Here is a 13,273-nt window from a genome sequence, read left to right as displayed (position 1 = left end):
TCCCTTTTTATTGGTTTATGCTAATTAATTTGCTATCATTCATTTTTCTGAATTTTAATTTATATTTAATTTTATATTTAATTATATCGCATTAATTTATCGAAATGTTTTTATGTTCGATTTAACTAAAAATATAAGCAAACTTAATATTGTTATTGCCACAATCATCTTTAGCTAAAGGTCGAAATATCGTGGCTGAGCAATTAAGCCAAATTGTATTAGTGGAAGTGATACAAACACAAACAAAAGCCGCGAATAAGTAAACGCCGGCGCTTATTGAATGATATTACTGCCTCTAGCGTTTGCTTTTATAATCATCACACGTGTCATAAATACTCGCAGCTTTGAATGAAAGAACAAAAGTCATGAAAGATAAAGAAAAAAGAAAAACGACAATCAAGCCGATTGATGATATTTTTGACCTTTTTCAAAATGCATTTTGTGTATTGAGACTGTGATGTAATTATTTTTCAAAAATGGTATTAACGAGATCTCAAAAGGAAATTTAAAACAACCGCGAGAATAAAAACGATAAGCGCGCATAATTCGAGGTAGATCGTTGTTGAGTTGCTATTTTAAAAATTCAAGGTAACATTTTATAAAAACAATTTTTTAAATTTGTTTTTATTGCATATTATAGTTTGTGTAAAGCAGATTAATTTTTACTATATAAATTTTTTTAAACTGCCGGAAACGTCTTAAAAATCGTAGTGATTATTACAAGAACTATCTTGTGTATTACATTGTAAAAAATATAGTTTTGTAAAAAATATATTTGTTACTTAATCGCTTTTTGCGAATAATTATTATATTTTTATCTTCCGTAATCTTAATATTTTTTCAAAAAATAATTAATTTCCATGCATTAACTGCAAGTTTTTATTAATAATTTTTAAAATTTGTTTCTGCATTTTCTGTCTTTGTTATATAATACATCTTGTTGTATATACAATATTTTAGTTAGCATCTTCTTTTAAAGCTTTTTATTTGTCTGATTTCCTGAATTTTGCATGAGAAAAAAATGCTAAATTTAAAAGCAATTTATTAATTGTGTATATTTCTTAGTCGAGATGTAATATTATTTTTAAAAGCAAACACGTGTCAAAGAGAGAAATGCTTCTTTTTCACAATTTTCTTTTCGTAATTTTTATTTCACTAAATGACGATTCTGTTTATCATAGTGTGAGAGTATTAAAACATATATACACAAGTACAATATTATTGTCGAAAAAATGCAAAATATTTGAAGATTGCAACGCATATATGATCGTCGAGAGAGGAGATATAATTTTTCGAATCATTTGATTTTCAATAATCTCTAAGCGAATTGGTTACTTTGGTTACGGCTTTCACGAGAATTGATTATCACGAGATCACAAACAATTCTCGATATTGGTCTCTCATACCTGCTTATGTGATATAGGCATGACATTTGACCGCAATCGCGACGATTGGATTAATTGTCTTTGTGATGGCTCTCGCTGTGTCTCGATTGCGGTTTATTCCATCCTCCGCATATCCGATCGTGGATGCTTCTCGTGAATTGGGCGATATAGAGTAGGTATAGCTCACGGGTTAAATTGAAGAAGATTCCAAGAGTCATTGTTCACGATTGACATTCAATTCCATCGGTATCCGATTGTGCGCGCGCGATATTGCAGTTTAATAATTTATATCATGATTCTCTGTATTTTCACACGGCGATCCCTACTACTTTTCTCATCCTCGTGTATCGAAGATACGATGAAATATTAAATATGTTTGGTCCGTTTACTCGTTTCAGAGACTACGAGAGCAGCAATATCTTGGACAATTTGTTATCCCGGATGGAGCAGTACGCCACGAATTTAGAAACATTGGTGGAGGAACGTACGGCAGACTATCTCGAGGAAAAACGTAAATGCGAGGAGCTCCTTTATCAGTTACTACCAAAGTAAGTTGCGCCAAAGGCAAATAACGCAAGAGCTGTCTTAGAAAGAACAAGATTGTCCGTCTTATATACTTACCGTGGGATCCTGCGGAGAATTCATTCCGAGTATACTACACATGTTTGCTACAAGGCAGAAATATTCAAATAGCTGTATTATTCAGATTGAACAAATTTGGCGTAAAAGATACCTGATTTCAAGAGTATTTTAATGTCTAAAGAAAAAGATTTATTTTTTATTATTTTATACATCTGATGTATTATTCAAGTTTTTCTTCCAATATTCAAGCGTTCTTATTGTTAATAATTTCATAAGATTATTTATTTATTAGATTTTGATTTTAATAGTTTGAATAATTAAATTATATTTAGAATCTCAAATTTTGTTATGACCAGCTCGATTGATTTTTTACTTGTTTTCGTGCCAGCGAGTCTGTGGTAGCTCCGCGTTTTTCTCATGTGACTTATTTATTGCGTTTTATCAGTAGAAATATGTTAATTTAACACCGCATGTAAATCAGTCAGACATATATATTGTATATATATATATATACATATATATATATAGAAACGCGCATGAGAGCCTACTTTACAAACATTAAAACGCTAATTACTACGCAGGCAATAATAATCGAGATATTAAATAGCCTTTATATCAAAATACGAAAACAGGGCGCGATGAAAATTAACGGTTGGAGAAATCCCTTCGTGTTGCAAACGGCGTAAAATTGTGTGTGCGATGGAAATGGCTCGAATATAATATCATTTGTTCGGTTCGGTTTGCTCACCCGCGGCGGAGCGCGATCGAACGTTAAAGGTTATCGAAAATTGGTCAACCTTGAAATTGTAATTGATTTGAAAAAAAAAAAAAAAATCAGAAAAATAAAGATCCGTAAAACGATGAGGAAACGAACGAAACAATTTTCCGAGAGCGCCGTCGGGAAATATAAGCCGCGGAACTGCGACGAGATTAATTATACGAGAAATTGTGTCGTTTTAATTTATTATATACGTCCAAGACTGCGCGACGGCGCTAGGGCGACGCAAAACGCAAGGAAGCCTCGAGAAATACATAATTTGTTAACCCGATGCAAGTGGCATGTCATCGGCATAATTATTATAGGGGGTCATGGCGTAATACAACACACTGGCTTTTCCATTTTCTTGTTACGTATGAACGCGACGGTCGATCGAGTATATCGTGATATCGATGCGAACGTATATAAAAGCATTTTTCTTTCAACATTTCCCTGATTTTTCTTCAAACGAGAGCGAATATACGCGCGACCGAAAGAGGCTTTACTCGCTTTTTAAACGAGAACATCTAGCTTTACGGTGTGTGCGCGGTTAAACATACTCTGTGTAACTTCTTGCGAGCAAGTGGATACGAAACCTTAATGAACTTTACGAAGATAAAAGGAACGCGCGAGGAAATTTTGTTGAGAGCTTCAGAAACTTTATCATCGCTCGTCCCTCGTGAGTGATAACTCTTTTGTCGTGTGCCAGTAATATAGTTAGCGAGCCATCTCTTGTCACGTTTAATCGATATTACATCATGATACATCATTGTGTCGCACAAATCGATTTTTGCAAAATGATTCAAATTTTGCCTTGATATGATTAATATAACTGCATTTCTTATGCACTTTGATGCAATGAATTTTTTTTATTGACAGAACTTTAGAACTAAGGTCTATATTAATATTGTGAAACAAAACCGTGTTAAATTCATTTGTGTTATATTATATCGTAAAGGTATGAAATTCTCATTAATTTCCATTAATCTCCGTTTTCATTTTTTTTTCATCTGGTCAAAGAAAAGAGTATATATACCAATTAAAACTTTTTCCACGTTTTAAATCTCAAATCTAACAGGAATACGCGCGGGAATCACTAATCTCGCGCTCGGACATTTTTTAATTAACTTCTGAAAACCCAGTTTTATATATCGTGTGTTAAAACCATGGTGTGTTAAAAATCAATTTTTCGTAAAAAAAGTTGCTTGCAAGAGAAAATTTATTTTTCCTATATTATTAAAAAAAAAACCAAAGAAAACATATGAATACGAATTTGATGATCAAAATTGAAATGACCAGAGTGCTATAGAAATCCGACTCATTTTGTCGTATTATCTTCCTTGAATTAATCTATTATCCCTTCGACTCTTTTCTTTTTACCGCCGTCTGTGAAAGACACGTGTTTGTTCTGCTCGCAGATCAGTGGCGTCGCAACTGATCCTCGGACAAAGCGTAATCGCCGAGACATACGACCAAGTGACAATCTACTTTAGCGACATCGTGGGCTTCACGAGTCTGTCAGCTGAGAGCACGCCCCTGCAGGTGGTCGATCTGCTGAACGACCTTTATACGTGTTTCGACTCGATTATCGAGAACTTTGATGTCTACAAGGTGAGTAGTATTGACCCGCTTTCAACCGTATCCGTAGCGAAACGACTCGACCCTTGGCCGAAGGGATGAATAATTTAAACGGGGAAGAGAAAGGATGATGAAGCACGCTATTACTCGTGAAATCGCTGAGATAAACTTTCCTCCGTTCATTTTCGCGCGCGAAATGAGAGATATCGCCGATATTCGCGCGATAGCACGTGACGTACTGCTCGCAATATCCAAGTTCTTCCGGCTTCCTAGTTTTATCGGACTCGACAGAGTTCATCGTTTCGACAAGTTTTTCCGTTTACAAGTGAAGGAGTCTGACTTCTTCAATTAGGAAACTTGTGCTCCGACCGGGTCCTCTCTCATTTTCTCCCGGTCGCTTTTTTCTCCGCATTTTTTCCCCCGGCAATTTCTCCAAGCTAAATGATCATCCCGTATAATCTATCTCAGCTCAGCCGACACGCCGTACTTCTCATTGAAATGAAGTCTGAGAAATCTTGATTCTATATATAAAGTACTTCACGTGGCGTTATTTGGAGCCTATCGTGATATTCGATATTTTAAGGCTAACGCAAATAAGACCGAGATAAACATGATAATTCCAAAGACCAAATTACCCTTGATTTTTGACGAGAGTGATTTTCTGTGAAAAGAACGGGATTACCGTGCGTGGAGCTGACTTTTTCTACTACTGATGAAATATTTATGTGCCGTTGCGATTGTAAAAGATTAGAACGATGGAAGAGGTATCGTGTAAAAATTTGCTATTAATATTGCGAGCGAGAGAAAATTATTTAATTGATTAGATCAGAATAAGTGTGTTAATCGAGTTCAAAAGTAGGTACGTATTTTTAATTTATGAAAAAGTGCCAGTGTCTTAGTTTCAGAGAACGTTGTTATAATTTTACAGCACCCTTTTTTTTTCTAAAAAGCACCCCTCGATGAAGTACGGGGTGGCCGTATGATTATCGTGACTATATATATATTCTTCTGTAGCAGCTTTTACTGAACTTTATTACTTTTTTTTAATTACAGATTAAACAAACTTTTTTTTTAATTTTCAAGACTTTTTTAATTATGTTGAAATGTAAGAGTTTTTTTAAGCTAGATAAATAAAATGGTTCTTGTTTATTTGTCTATAGTATTCTTGTATGTTCTGTTCCGTTTTACTTTTACATTTAATTTCACTTTAATCCATTTATCTCATTTCGATATCATAAACTTTTTAAGATCTTAGTGTTTTTCTTGTTTTATATATATAAACGCCGGTTAGAGAGTAAAAGAAAAACCTCAATTTTGCAGACTTTTCTCATCTTTAAAATTTTTTTCTATTTAATCTATTTAATCCGAACGAAAAATATAGTAGATAGAAATAATAAATATAAATATTTTACATTTCTATATAAAATAGATGTTTTATTCAATTTATTTAAAAATATTTAAAAATTTTAAAAGAAAACTTTTAAACTAAAATGTTCTCTCTGTTTTCTCTACGTTCATACATATACGTTTTCTCTTGAAATATTAAATTTTGTATCAAGGCAAAGTTTCTCTATTCTGTTTCAGGTGGAAACGATAGGGGATGCTTATATGGTTGTATCGGGATTACCAGTAAGAAACGGCATGAATCACGCCAGAGAGATCGCAAGGATGAGTTTAGCTCTCAGGGATACGGTAATGACATTCAGTATTCGTCACAGGCCAAACGAGCAATTGAAGCTTCGCATTGGTATGCATTCTGGTAAGTCAACACTTTATCATACATTTCTCTCTGCTCACGCAAAGCGGAAGAAGATTAGTCCCAAGATGATCCTAGGCTTTATGCCAATATTGGATCTTTGGTACGACTTATATACAGCTTATAGTTTATAATGTGTTCTCGAAAGTTTCCTAACTTCAATTTTAATGACAGATCAAAAGTTTTACACAACAGCTTGCATTATTATTTGTTTTCGAGGACACACAAAATTTTTCTTTTGTACTCTGTTACTGTAGTTTATGAATTCTTTCTCGTTATATGTCAGAAATATTTCCAATACACTTTAATGGACGGCGTTATAAATCGAGCGTTTTCGCTTTTTATTACAAATCGATTTTCGCTTGCATGTAACGAAGCTTGGAGCGCGATCTACAGAGATTGATATCACGCGAGTAGTATGAATTAAATAAAAAAAAAAAAAAAAAAAAAAAAAAACGCGGCCCGATATTTCGAAATAACTTTAACGGAATTTTTTTTCTCTCGAATTTATTTCCATCGTTCATTGCAAACAATATGATGTGATTGAAGCTGATGTGCAAATGAATTTGTCGAAAAGTCGACAGTTATACAAACTGTATAAATGAATGATTGTATTTCCCAATAAACAACATCATTGGGTTTTTCAAATTCCATTTTTATTCATTTTTAAATTCACGGCATGAGTGACTCGTGAGAATTCACCCTCGGACCATTACGTGACGAGAATCTCTATTTCTTAGACACTATCTAATCTCATCTTCCTGTAAAATTTTTCTCGATGAAATCGCGTCGTGCGAATGTCACCTCGTTTCCGAAACAACATCCAGTTTGTGTGGAACTTAGATTACGCTGTGTTCCCATGAGAAGAAGCGATTTCTGTATGATTTATGTCAGGCGGTTAGCTGTAATTGGCGAAGTTAATTGCTTTTTAAATGGACTCAAAATGCAACGTTGCTTTCGTATCGCCTGGCGAACAAGCATTCCAGAACGTAATTGCTTGTTAATTTTTTTTTCGATGCTCAATAAATGTGACGAATTAATCTTTTTGTTGTTAGCGAAAAACAATATAAAAATTACTTTTTCAAAGTTATACTAATGATACAAGACGCTTAACACTTAAAATAAACTTTTACAAAGTTTTATCTTCAAAAAGTTCTGAAGGATTAAACTTTGTCTTAAATGGCTAAGACTTACTTACGAGACAAGAATTTTGTCAGACATTTATCTATATTTTTTTTTTTCTAAATTGCCTGTCTGTTGTCCTAATGCGATGTCGGAAATAAAATTGGTGTATAGGGTCGTAATTAGTGGTGGGTCGTACACACGTTTGCTTACAGGACCATGCGTGGCCGGTGTGGTTGGTCTTAAGATGCCTAGATACTGCCTCTTCGGTGACACTGTCAATACAGCTTCTAGGATGGAGAGTAACGGAGAAGGTAATTAACAGCTCAGTCATTCTCGGAAAGGGATGCTGAGGGTTGTAACAGGGGAAACGTGAAGGTACAAAGTTACAGATGCGCGCGGTAATTAAAGGGAAGAAGTAAAGGTGCGGCGACGCACGAGAGCAAGGTCGTCGCTTAAGAGAAAATCGACCCTGGTTCAAGTATTTCCATAGAGATACGACCTCGTGGTTACCTCATTTTCAACGTAAACTATAAGTATTGATTAGCCATATAATCACATGCTAATCTTTCCGGCAGAGATTCATGTGTAATCATTCAAGATGTACCTTCGATATTTCAGTATATTCGATAATTAGAAGTCTGGATATAACGTGCGAATTATTTTTATCTCTGTATCTGGCTTAAAATGATGATCGTTCGACAATTTCGAGTCCTTTTTTTCAATCGGATAGACACCGATGATTTCGATCGCTGCTTGACACGGTGAAATTGATTGCAGGCTAAATCTTGTTTATCGACGCGCTTATGAGACATGCACGAGTATATGGTGTATCGCTTAATGCCGCGTGGGCGGTGGTTCTCCCTTGCAAGGACCTCTAGGTGCCGGCGTCGAGGCAAGGACGCACCGCAAGGCGCCACGCGGCTGTTTATCGAGTTTCTTCATATAGCACGTTTTGTGTGCGTCGTGAGAATTATACCACGCACGTTAAAGAGAGTTTCCGGACGATAGGTTGCATAACGACGCGTTTCACCATTTTTCTCTCTCTTTTTTTCTGGTTTTTGTGTTTGTTTTTTTTTTTTTTTTTTTTGTAAGCGTATGTGCGGTCGTCGAACGCGCGTTCAAGCACGGAGTGAACGTGACGATTTTTCAGGCAGCGTGTATTATCGTGTTTTACACAAACAAAAAGGGATTATTCGATTACAACTATAGCTGTCTCGCGAAAATACGGATTTTAATACCATCGATCGATCGATTTTTTAATCGAAATATAAAGAGATTGATTAACTTTTGAATTATGAAAGATTGAAAGGAATTGCTGAGAATGAAAAGTATTTAAATAATATATCTTAATTTTATCGTTTATTTTGTTTTCTTTATAAAGGGAGTTAAATAAATTTTTTTCAAGATTAAGAGTTTTGAAAAGCAATTACAAATAATACTTTATTCTCTCTCTCTCTCTCTCGATTCACTTTAATCGTATTCTTAATTTGAGTTTTAATTTTATTTTTTAAGGCTCTAATACAGAGTGATTTAATACCATCTGTGTTCAACTAGTCTAAACTTTACTTACGCATAAATCCAGTTTAAAATTTAAAAGCAAGGTTGTATGTAAAATATAGATGTGTGTGTGTTTGTTAGGGCTTTTGCACACATAATATGAGGATTTAAGTTATAAACTCTGTAAATGTCACATTTCTAGAAAGTCATTTTTGTAAAACCCATGTATATTAAAACAGAAGCTAACATAGCTTTAAAACGGTCCTTACTTATGAGAACATTTAATGAGAAAAACATAAATAACATTTTCTTTACGTATATTCTTTTAAATAAATCTTTTATTATTTTTCAGAGGTTTTTAATGCTAACATTTCATATGTCAAATCTCCATCAAATAAGTATTATTGATATGTTAAATTGATTATATTGATTGATTATAGAGCAACATGTCGTTTGTCCAAGCACAATATATCGCTGCTGAATATGCGTACTTAATCAATTATCGTTTCATTTATGCAGCACGGAATATTTATTATGCAAAATAATTGACATTACATCGCATAATTGTAATTCGCTGTAATGAAGTTACGTAACTGATTTAAAATAAAATCTTTAGAGCGCGGTATCGATCGTCGCGCGGCCACGCTATATTCTCTCTTTTTTTCCCGTGGAAAACGCAATCAGGTTGCTCTAGAAATAGGGGAGATCATACGAAAATTACGTATATCGGATTAGCATATTTACGATCGCTCGCGCTCTGGCCGTCGGCTCTGTAATCGAACTTGCGCATACAGTCACTGACGACGGAAGTTCCGATCAGCGTGCACATAACTTTATTATCGCTTTAAATTTCATTAAAAGTTCTCTTCTATCAACTAGCTCGAGAAAGCGCGATAGTGCCGATTTATTTATTTATTTAGTTAGGTTGTTCGCAATCAGATCAATTTGTATTTCTCGCATTCTTTACCCTAATAACACCTTGTAATTAACAATCTTGAGATTTGGAGAACATTTTTCTCATTTCGTTTGTACGTTATTTTTATCAAAAAATATTTAACAAATATTTGAAAATTAGATAACTTTTATTCAAGTTTCTCTTTTTAACAAACAATTTATCTGTTTCTTTTAAGTTTCAGATTAATTTACTCATTAGTATGTTTGTTGCATATATATATATATATATATATATATATATATATATATATATATGTACACATATAGGGAAAGAAAGAGAATTTAATACACAATTTTATAGAAATCATAAAAAGGCTAATCATAAAAATCGCTACATAAGACATAAAAGGTATGAAAAATCTGTAGCGATTTTTTTTAAATTTTTATGGACGGACTTTTATATATTCCTTGTTTTCGCTGGAAAGGAAATTGACAATGTCGAGCCTGAGTTTCATGAGTAATCATGATCTTTGATCTTTACCATATAAAAAGTTTGCAAGCGAAACTGTTGACGACAACAGCAAGTTAATTGGTAGTCAAGGCATTAAAGTATATAAAGTTTATATGATCAAAGAATTTTAAATTTTCTCTTCTCGCCTTAACGCGTCGACTGTTCGTCGACGCGTCAAAATAAATCTTGTAGTCCTGCCAGTCCTACAAAGGTCACGTCGGACCGCAAAATTAATGAAGGAATCATAATGTGACAGCTCAACTTTGTCATTCAAAACGCAAAGTGACATTTCGCGCATCTCTTCATTGCATAATTATTAAAAATTGCATAGTCTTTCCGAATAATGAATAATTTGTTTTGCTTTCTGCGCTCTCTCTCTGTGAAGGGAAAAACCTTCTATATTTTCTCACAATTACTCATTTTTTTTGCGCATAGAACTTTTTGTGAATTTGCAATATGCTTTTAATCTTTGAAATTTAGATGAACGTTATTTCTCGTGGAATAGATTTTGACGGTTTGTTTGTAAATGCGTGTTTCTTAAGGAATTAATTTACATTAAAAATTAAGGGTAAGTTAGAAGTAAAGCATTATTATAATAATTTTTTTAGAACATTTGTTCTCAGAAAAGAAAGCTCTTGAATCTTTTATAATTTGATAATCACATTAAATATACATTTGACATATTGATTATAAGTAGAATAAATCTTAAAAAATGTCATTGAAATTAAAATAGACGTTTCTGAAACATTCTGCAGTTGTCATCTAGTAACGTAGAAAATGACGTAACAGCGGGACAACTGCGTGAGCATCAAATGTATATACATAGAACTCGCGTTATTGTGCGATTGTCCTGTTGAAACTACATAGGTATATCCAGCCGCCTACAGAGTGCACTATCGCCAGAAGTGATCGGTTCAAAGCTTATTCGCGTTACTTTGAAAAGTTGCCTTGAACACGAATTTCAAACTGACGAAATTTATTTTTTTTTTGTTTTTTATTCTAATGCTTGCCAGTTGTCAAACGTCACGTTTCAGTATTTGAAGCGATCCACGGAAAAAAGGGCAAGTGCAGGCTTGCATCGAAATTGGATGGATCTGAATAAGTCAGTGTTTACGGAAATTCGAATATCGAAAAATATAATATTCTTTAATCAAAAATCAAATATAATGATTTAAGGTGAAAAATTGTTACACAGTATCTTGCAAAACTATTGTTATCTATGTATTTTTAAATTGACTTTATTTCCCGTAACAATAAGTAGTCCTTTAATGTCAAAGGGGAACGTTCCAATTAGCGTTATAAGAGGATTACAGAGGACGTGTGTATAAAAGAAACTGTATTTTCCTTTCTCTGCAATAGCTTTAAAGATCCACGTCAGCCCGAAGACAAAGGAAATCCTGGACACTTTTGGCACATTCGAGCTCGAGTGCAGGGGAGAGGTTGTATTAAAGGTACGTTTTCGGTCGATATTGTGGATTTTTCTCAATTTCCTTAAGGTCCACGTTATGTATCTACTTGCTCGACTTCTTATCTCGCAAAGCCAACTCCTCGTTCCCTCCTTTGGGGACGAGCGAGACTCTTCTTCGGAAGCTGCGCGAGTCGTAGTCGAGATAAAACGCGTCGAGCGGGATTGTCAAGTGGTCTCTCTCGTGCCGCAAACGTCAGAGTGGCGGCGACGCGACGGGAGAGTCGAAGGGTGGCTTTCGTGATTGGCATTTCGCGGTGGAAAGATGGATCCCGGTGATTATTGCGCGAGCGCCCGATCTTCTCTCGCGTCAGATATATACAATATTTTTGCATGAATTTTTTGCCTCCACAGCCGAGCGCGAAAGTCGAGTGGAATAAGTATAAGTACGCGCGATGCTCTTCATATTCCATTAATTTAATGACGGATACATTTGTATATTCAGAGTATTGAGATGTCTCCGAGCACTTGGTTATACCGCGGCTGTTTCAAAAATCTCTCTCTAATTAATTTCGCGTTTCATAATTATATTAAATAAAAATTCTCTATTTTACATTATATATTGTATGTGTTTATTTAGCGTTGTTATAAGTTTTCGTAGAAGCAGCATTTCGAAGAGAGCGTCTGTATTTGTCTAATTATGTAAATATTTGCACCTTTTGACAGTTTTAAAGTTCTCTTTCATAAAGTTCGTCGAATGTAATGTAAGCACCACTCTTTCGACGAGGGACTCGACTTTCCTAACTTTGGCAATCGTGATCTCCCCAGAGTGAGGAATTGTAAATCGCGCAATTGCAAACTGTGCCCGCGGTGCGGTTGCTCGTTTCACATATATACGTGATGCGGTTTCTCGCGTGCATATGCGCGGTGTATACTATTCACAGATGCTTGTATGCCGTACAATCATATACGTACATATACATATCGCGCAAACACCGCACCGTTGTCCGCAGGTGCAATCAGTCTCTCCGTTTTCCCGGAAGAGTGTAATTCGCATAAACGCGCAAACCGACGGCAAATTATTTCGGCATCGCCGAAATTGCATCCACCGTCGCGATAAAGTGGATAATACGATAAACATATAATGGCCTTCAGACGAATGCGACTAATATCTACGCTGAATCGCGGACGATTCTCGTTAATCTTCACGTATATATAGACCGGTGTTAAATACAGCTATTACGCGAGTCGAGAATTATGCGATTGGTTTGTGCTTACTCGGTCGCGCGACCGTGAAACCGTCGTCGTGTCGCTTGTCGTTAGACGATCGATTAAATATATCTGCTTGAGTGCAGACCCTGATGATGGCAGACGGAGGCACGATTGAATCGTTTACCGTGCAATTCGGGTCAAAGTTCAGCGCTCGCGAGCGAGGGTGAGAATGGCAGCAGCGTGCAGGTATGATAATTAATGAGCGAGGGAGAAGCGCCGGGAGAAACTTGGCTCGGCAATTCGCGCGTGTACGTACTATATCGAGCTTGCCTGCCGGGATTAAAATTCAAGTGCCACGTACCATCGGACAATATACGTTGCCGCTTGTTTGAATATTCACGAGCGTAACTGAGTTAAACGCATTCGCTGATCGCCATCGCGTAACGAAGCGACACAATAGTTCTGTTACATTGAACTCTGCCGCAGGATGACCTTAATTAAATTCTTTAGAACTATGTATATTGATTTTTCACGCGCTATGATTTTTAACCTTCAACTATGGCCACTGCAA

General features: G+C 35.3%; 1 protein-coding gene across 3 annotated transcripts in view; it reads left to right on the top strand.

Moving 5' to 3' along the window:
- LOC114940882 (atrial natriuretic peptide receptor 1) overlaps positions 1–13,273 on the top strand; it is an 86,789-nt gene that overhangs the window by 69,849 nt on the left and 3,667 nt on the right. For all 3 annotated transcript variants that reach the window (XM_029315652.2, XM_085488445.1, XM_085488444.1), the window contains 5 exons: positions 1,784–1,933; positions 4,143–4,335; positions 5,887–6,061; positions 7,396–7,494; positions 11,445–11,536. In XM_029315652.2, coding sequence (XP_029171485.2) covers positions 1,784–1,933; positions 4,143–4,335; positions 5,887–6,061; positions 7,396–7,494; positions 11,445–11,536 — 709 coding nt within the window. The remainder of the gene's footprint in view (positions 1–1,783; positions 1,934–4,142; positions 4,336–5,886; positions 6,062–7,395; positions 7,495–11,444; positions 11,537–13,273) is intronic.

Source organism: Nylanderia fulva, unplaced genomic scaffold, assembly GCF_048542155.1.
Source record: "Nylanderia fulva isolate GAGA-0341 unplaced genomic scaffold, ASM4854215v1 Scaffold7, whole genome shotgun sequence".
Lineage (NCBI taxonomy): Eukaryota > Metazoa > Arthropoda > Insecta > Hymenoptera > Formicidae > Nylanderia > Nylanderia fulva.
Note: the sequence above shows the minus strand (reverse complement) of the source record. Positions and strands in the feature narration are given on the sequence as shown.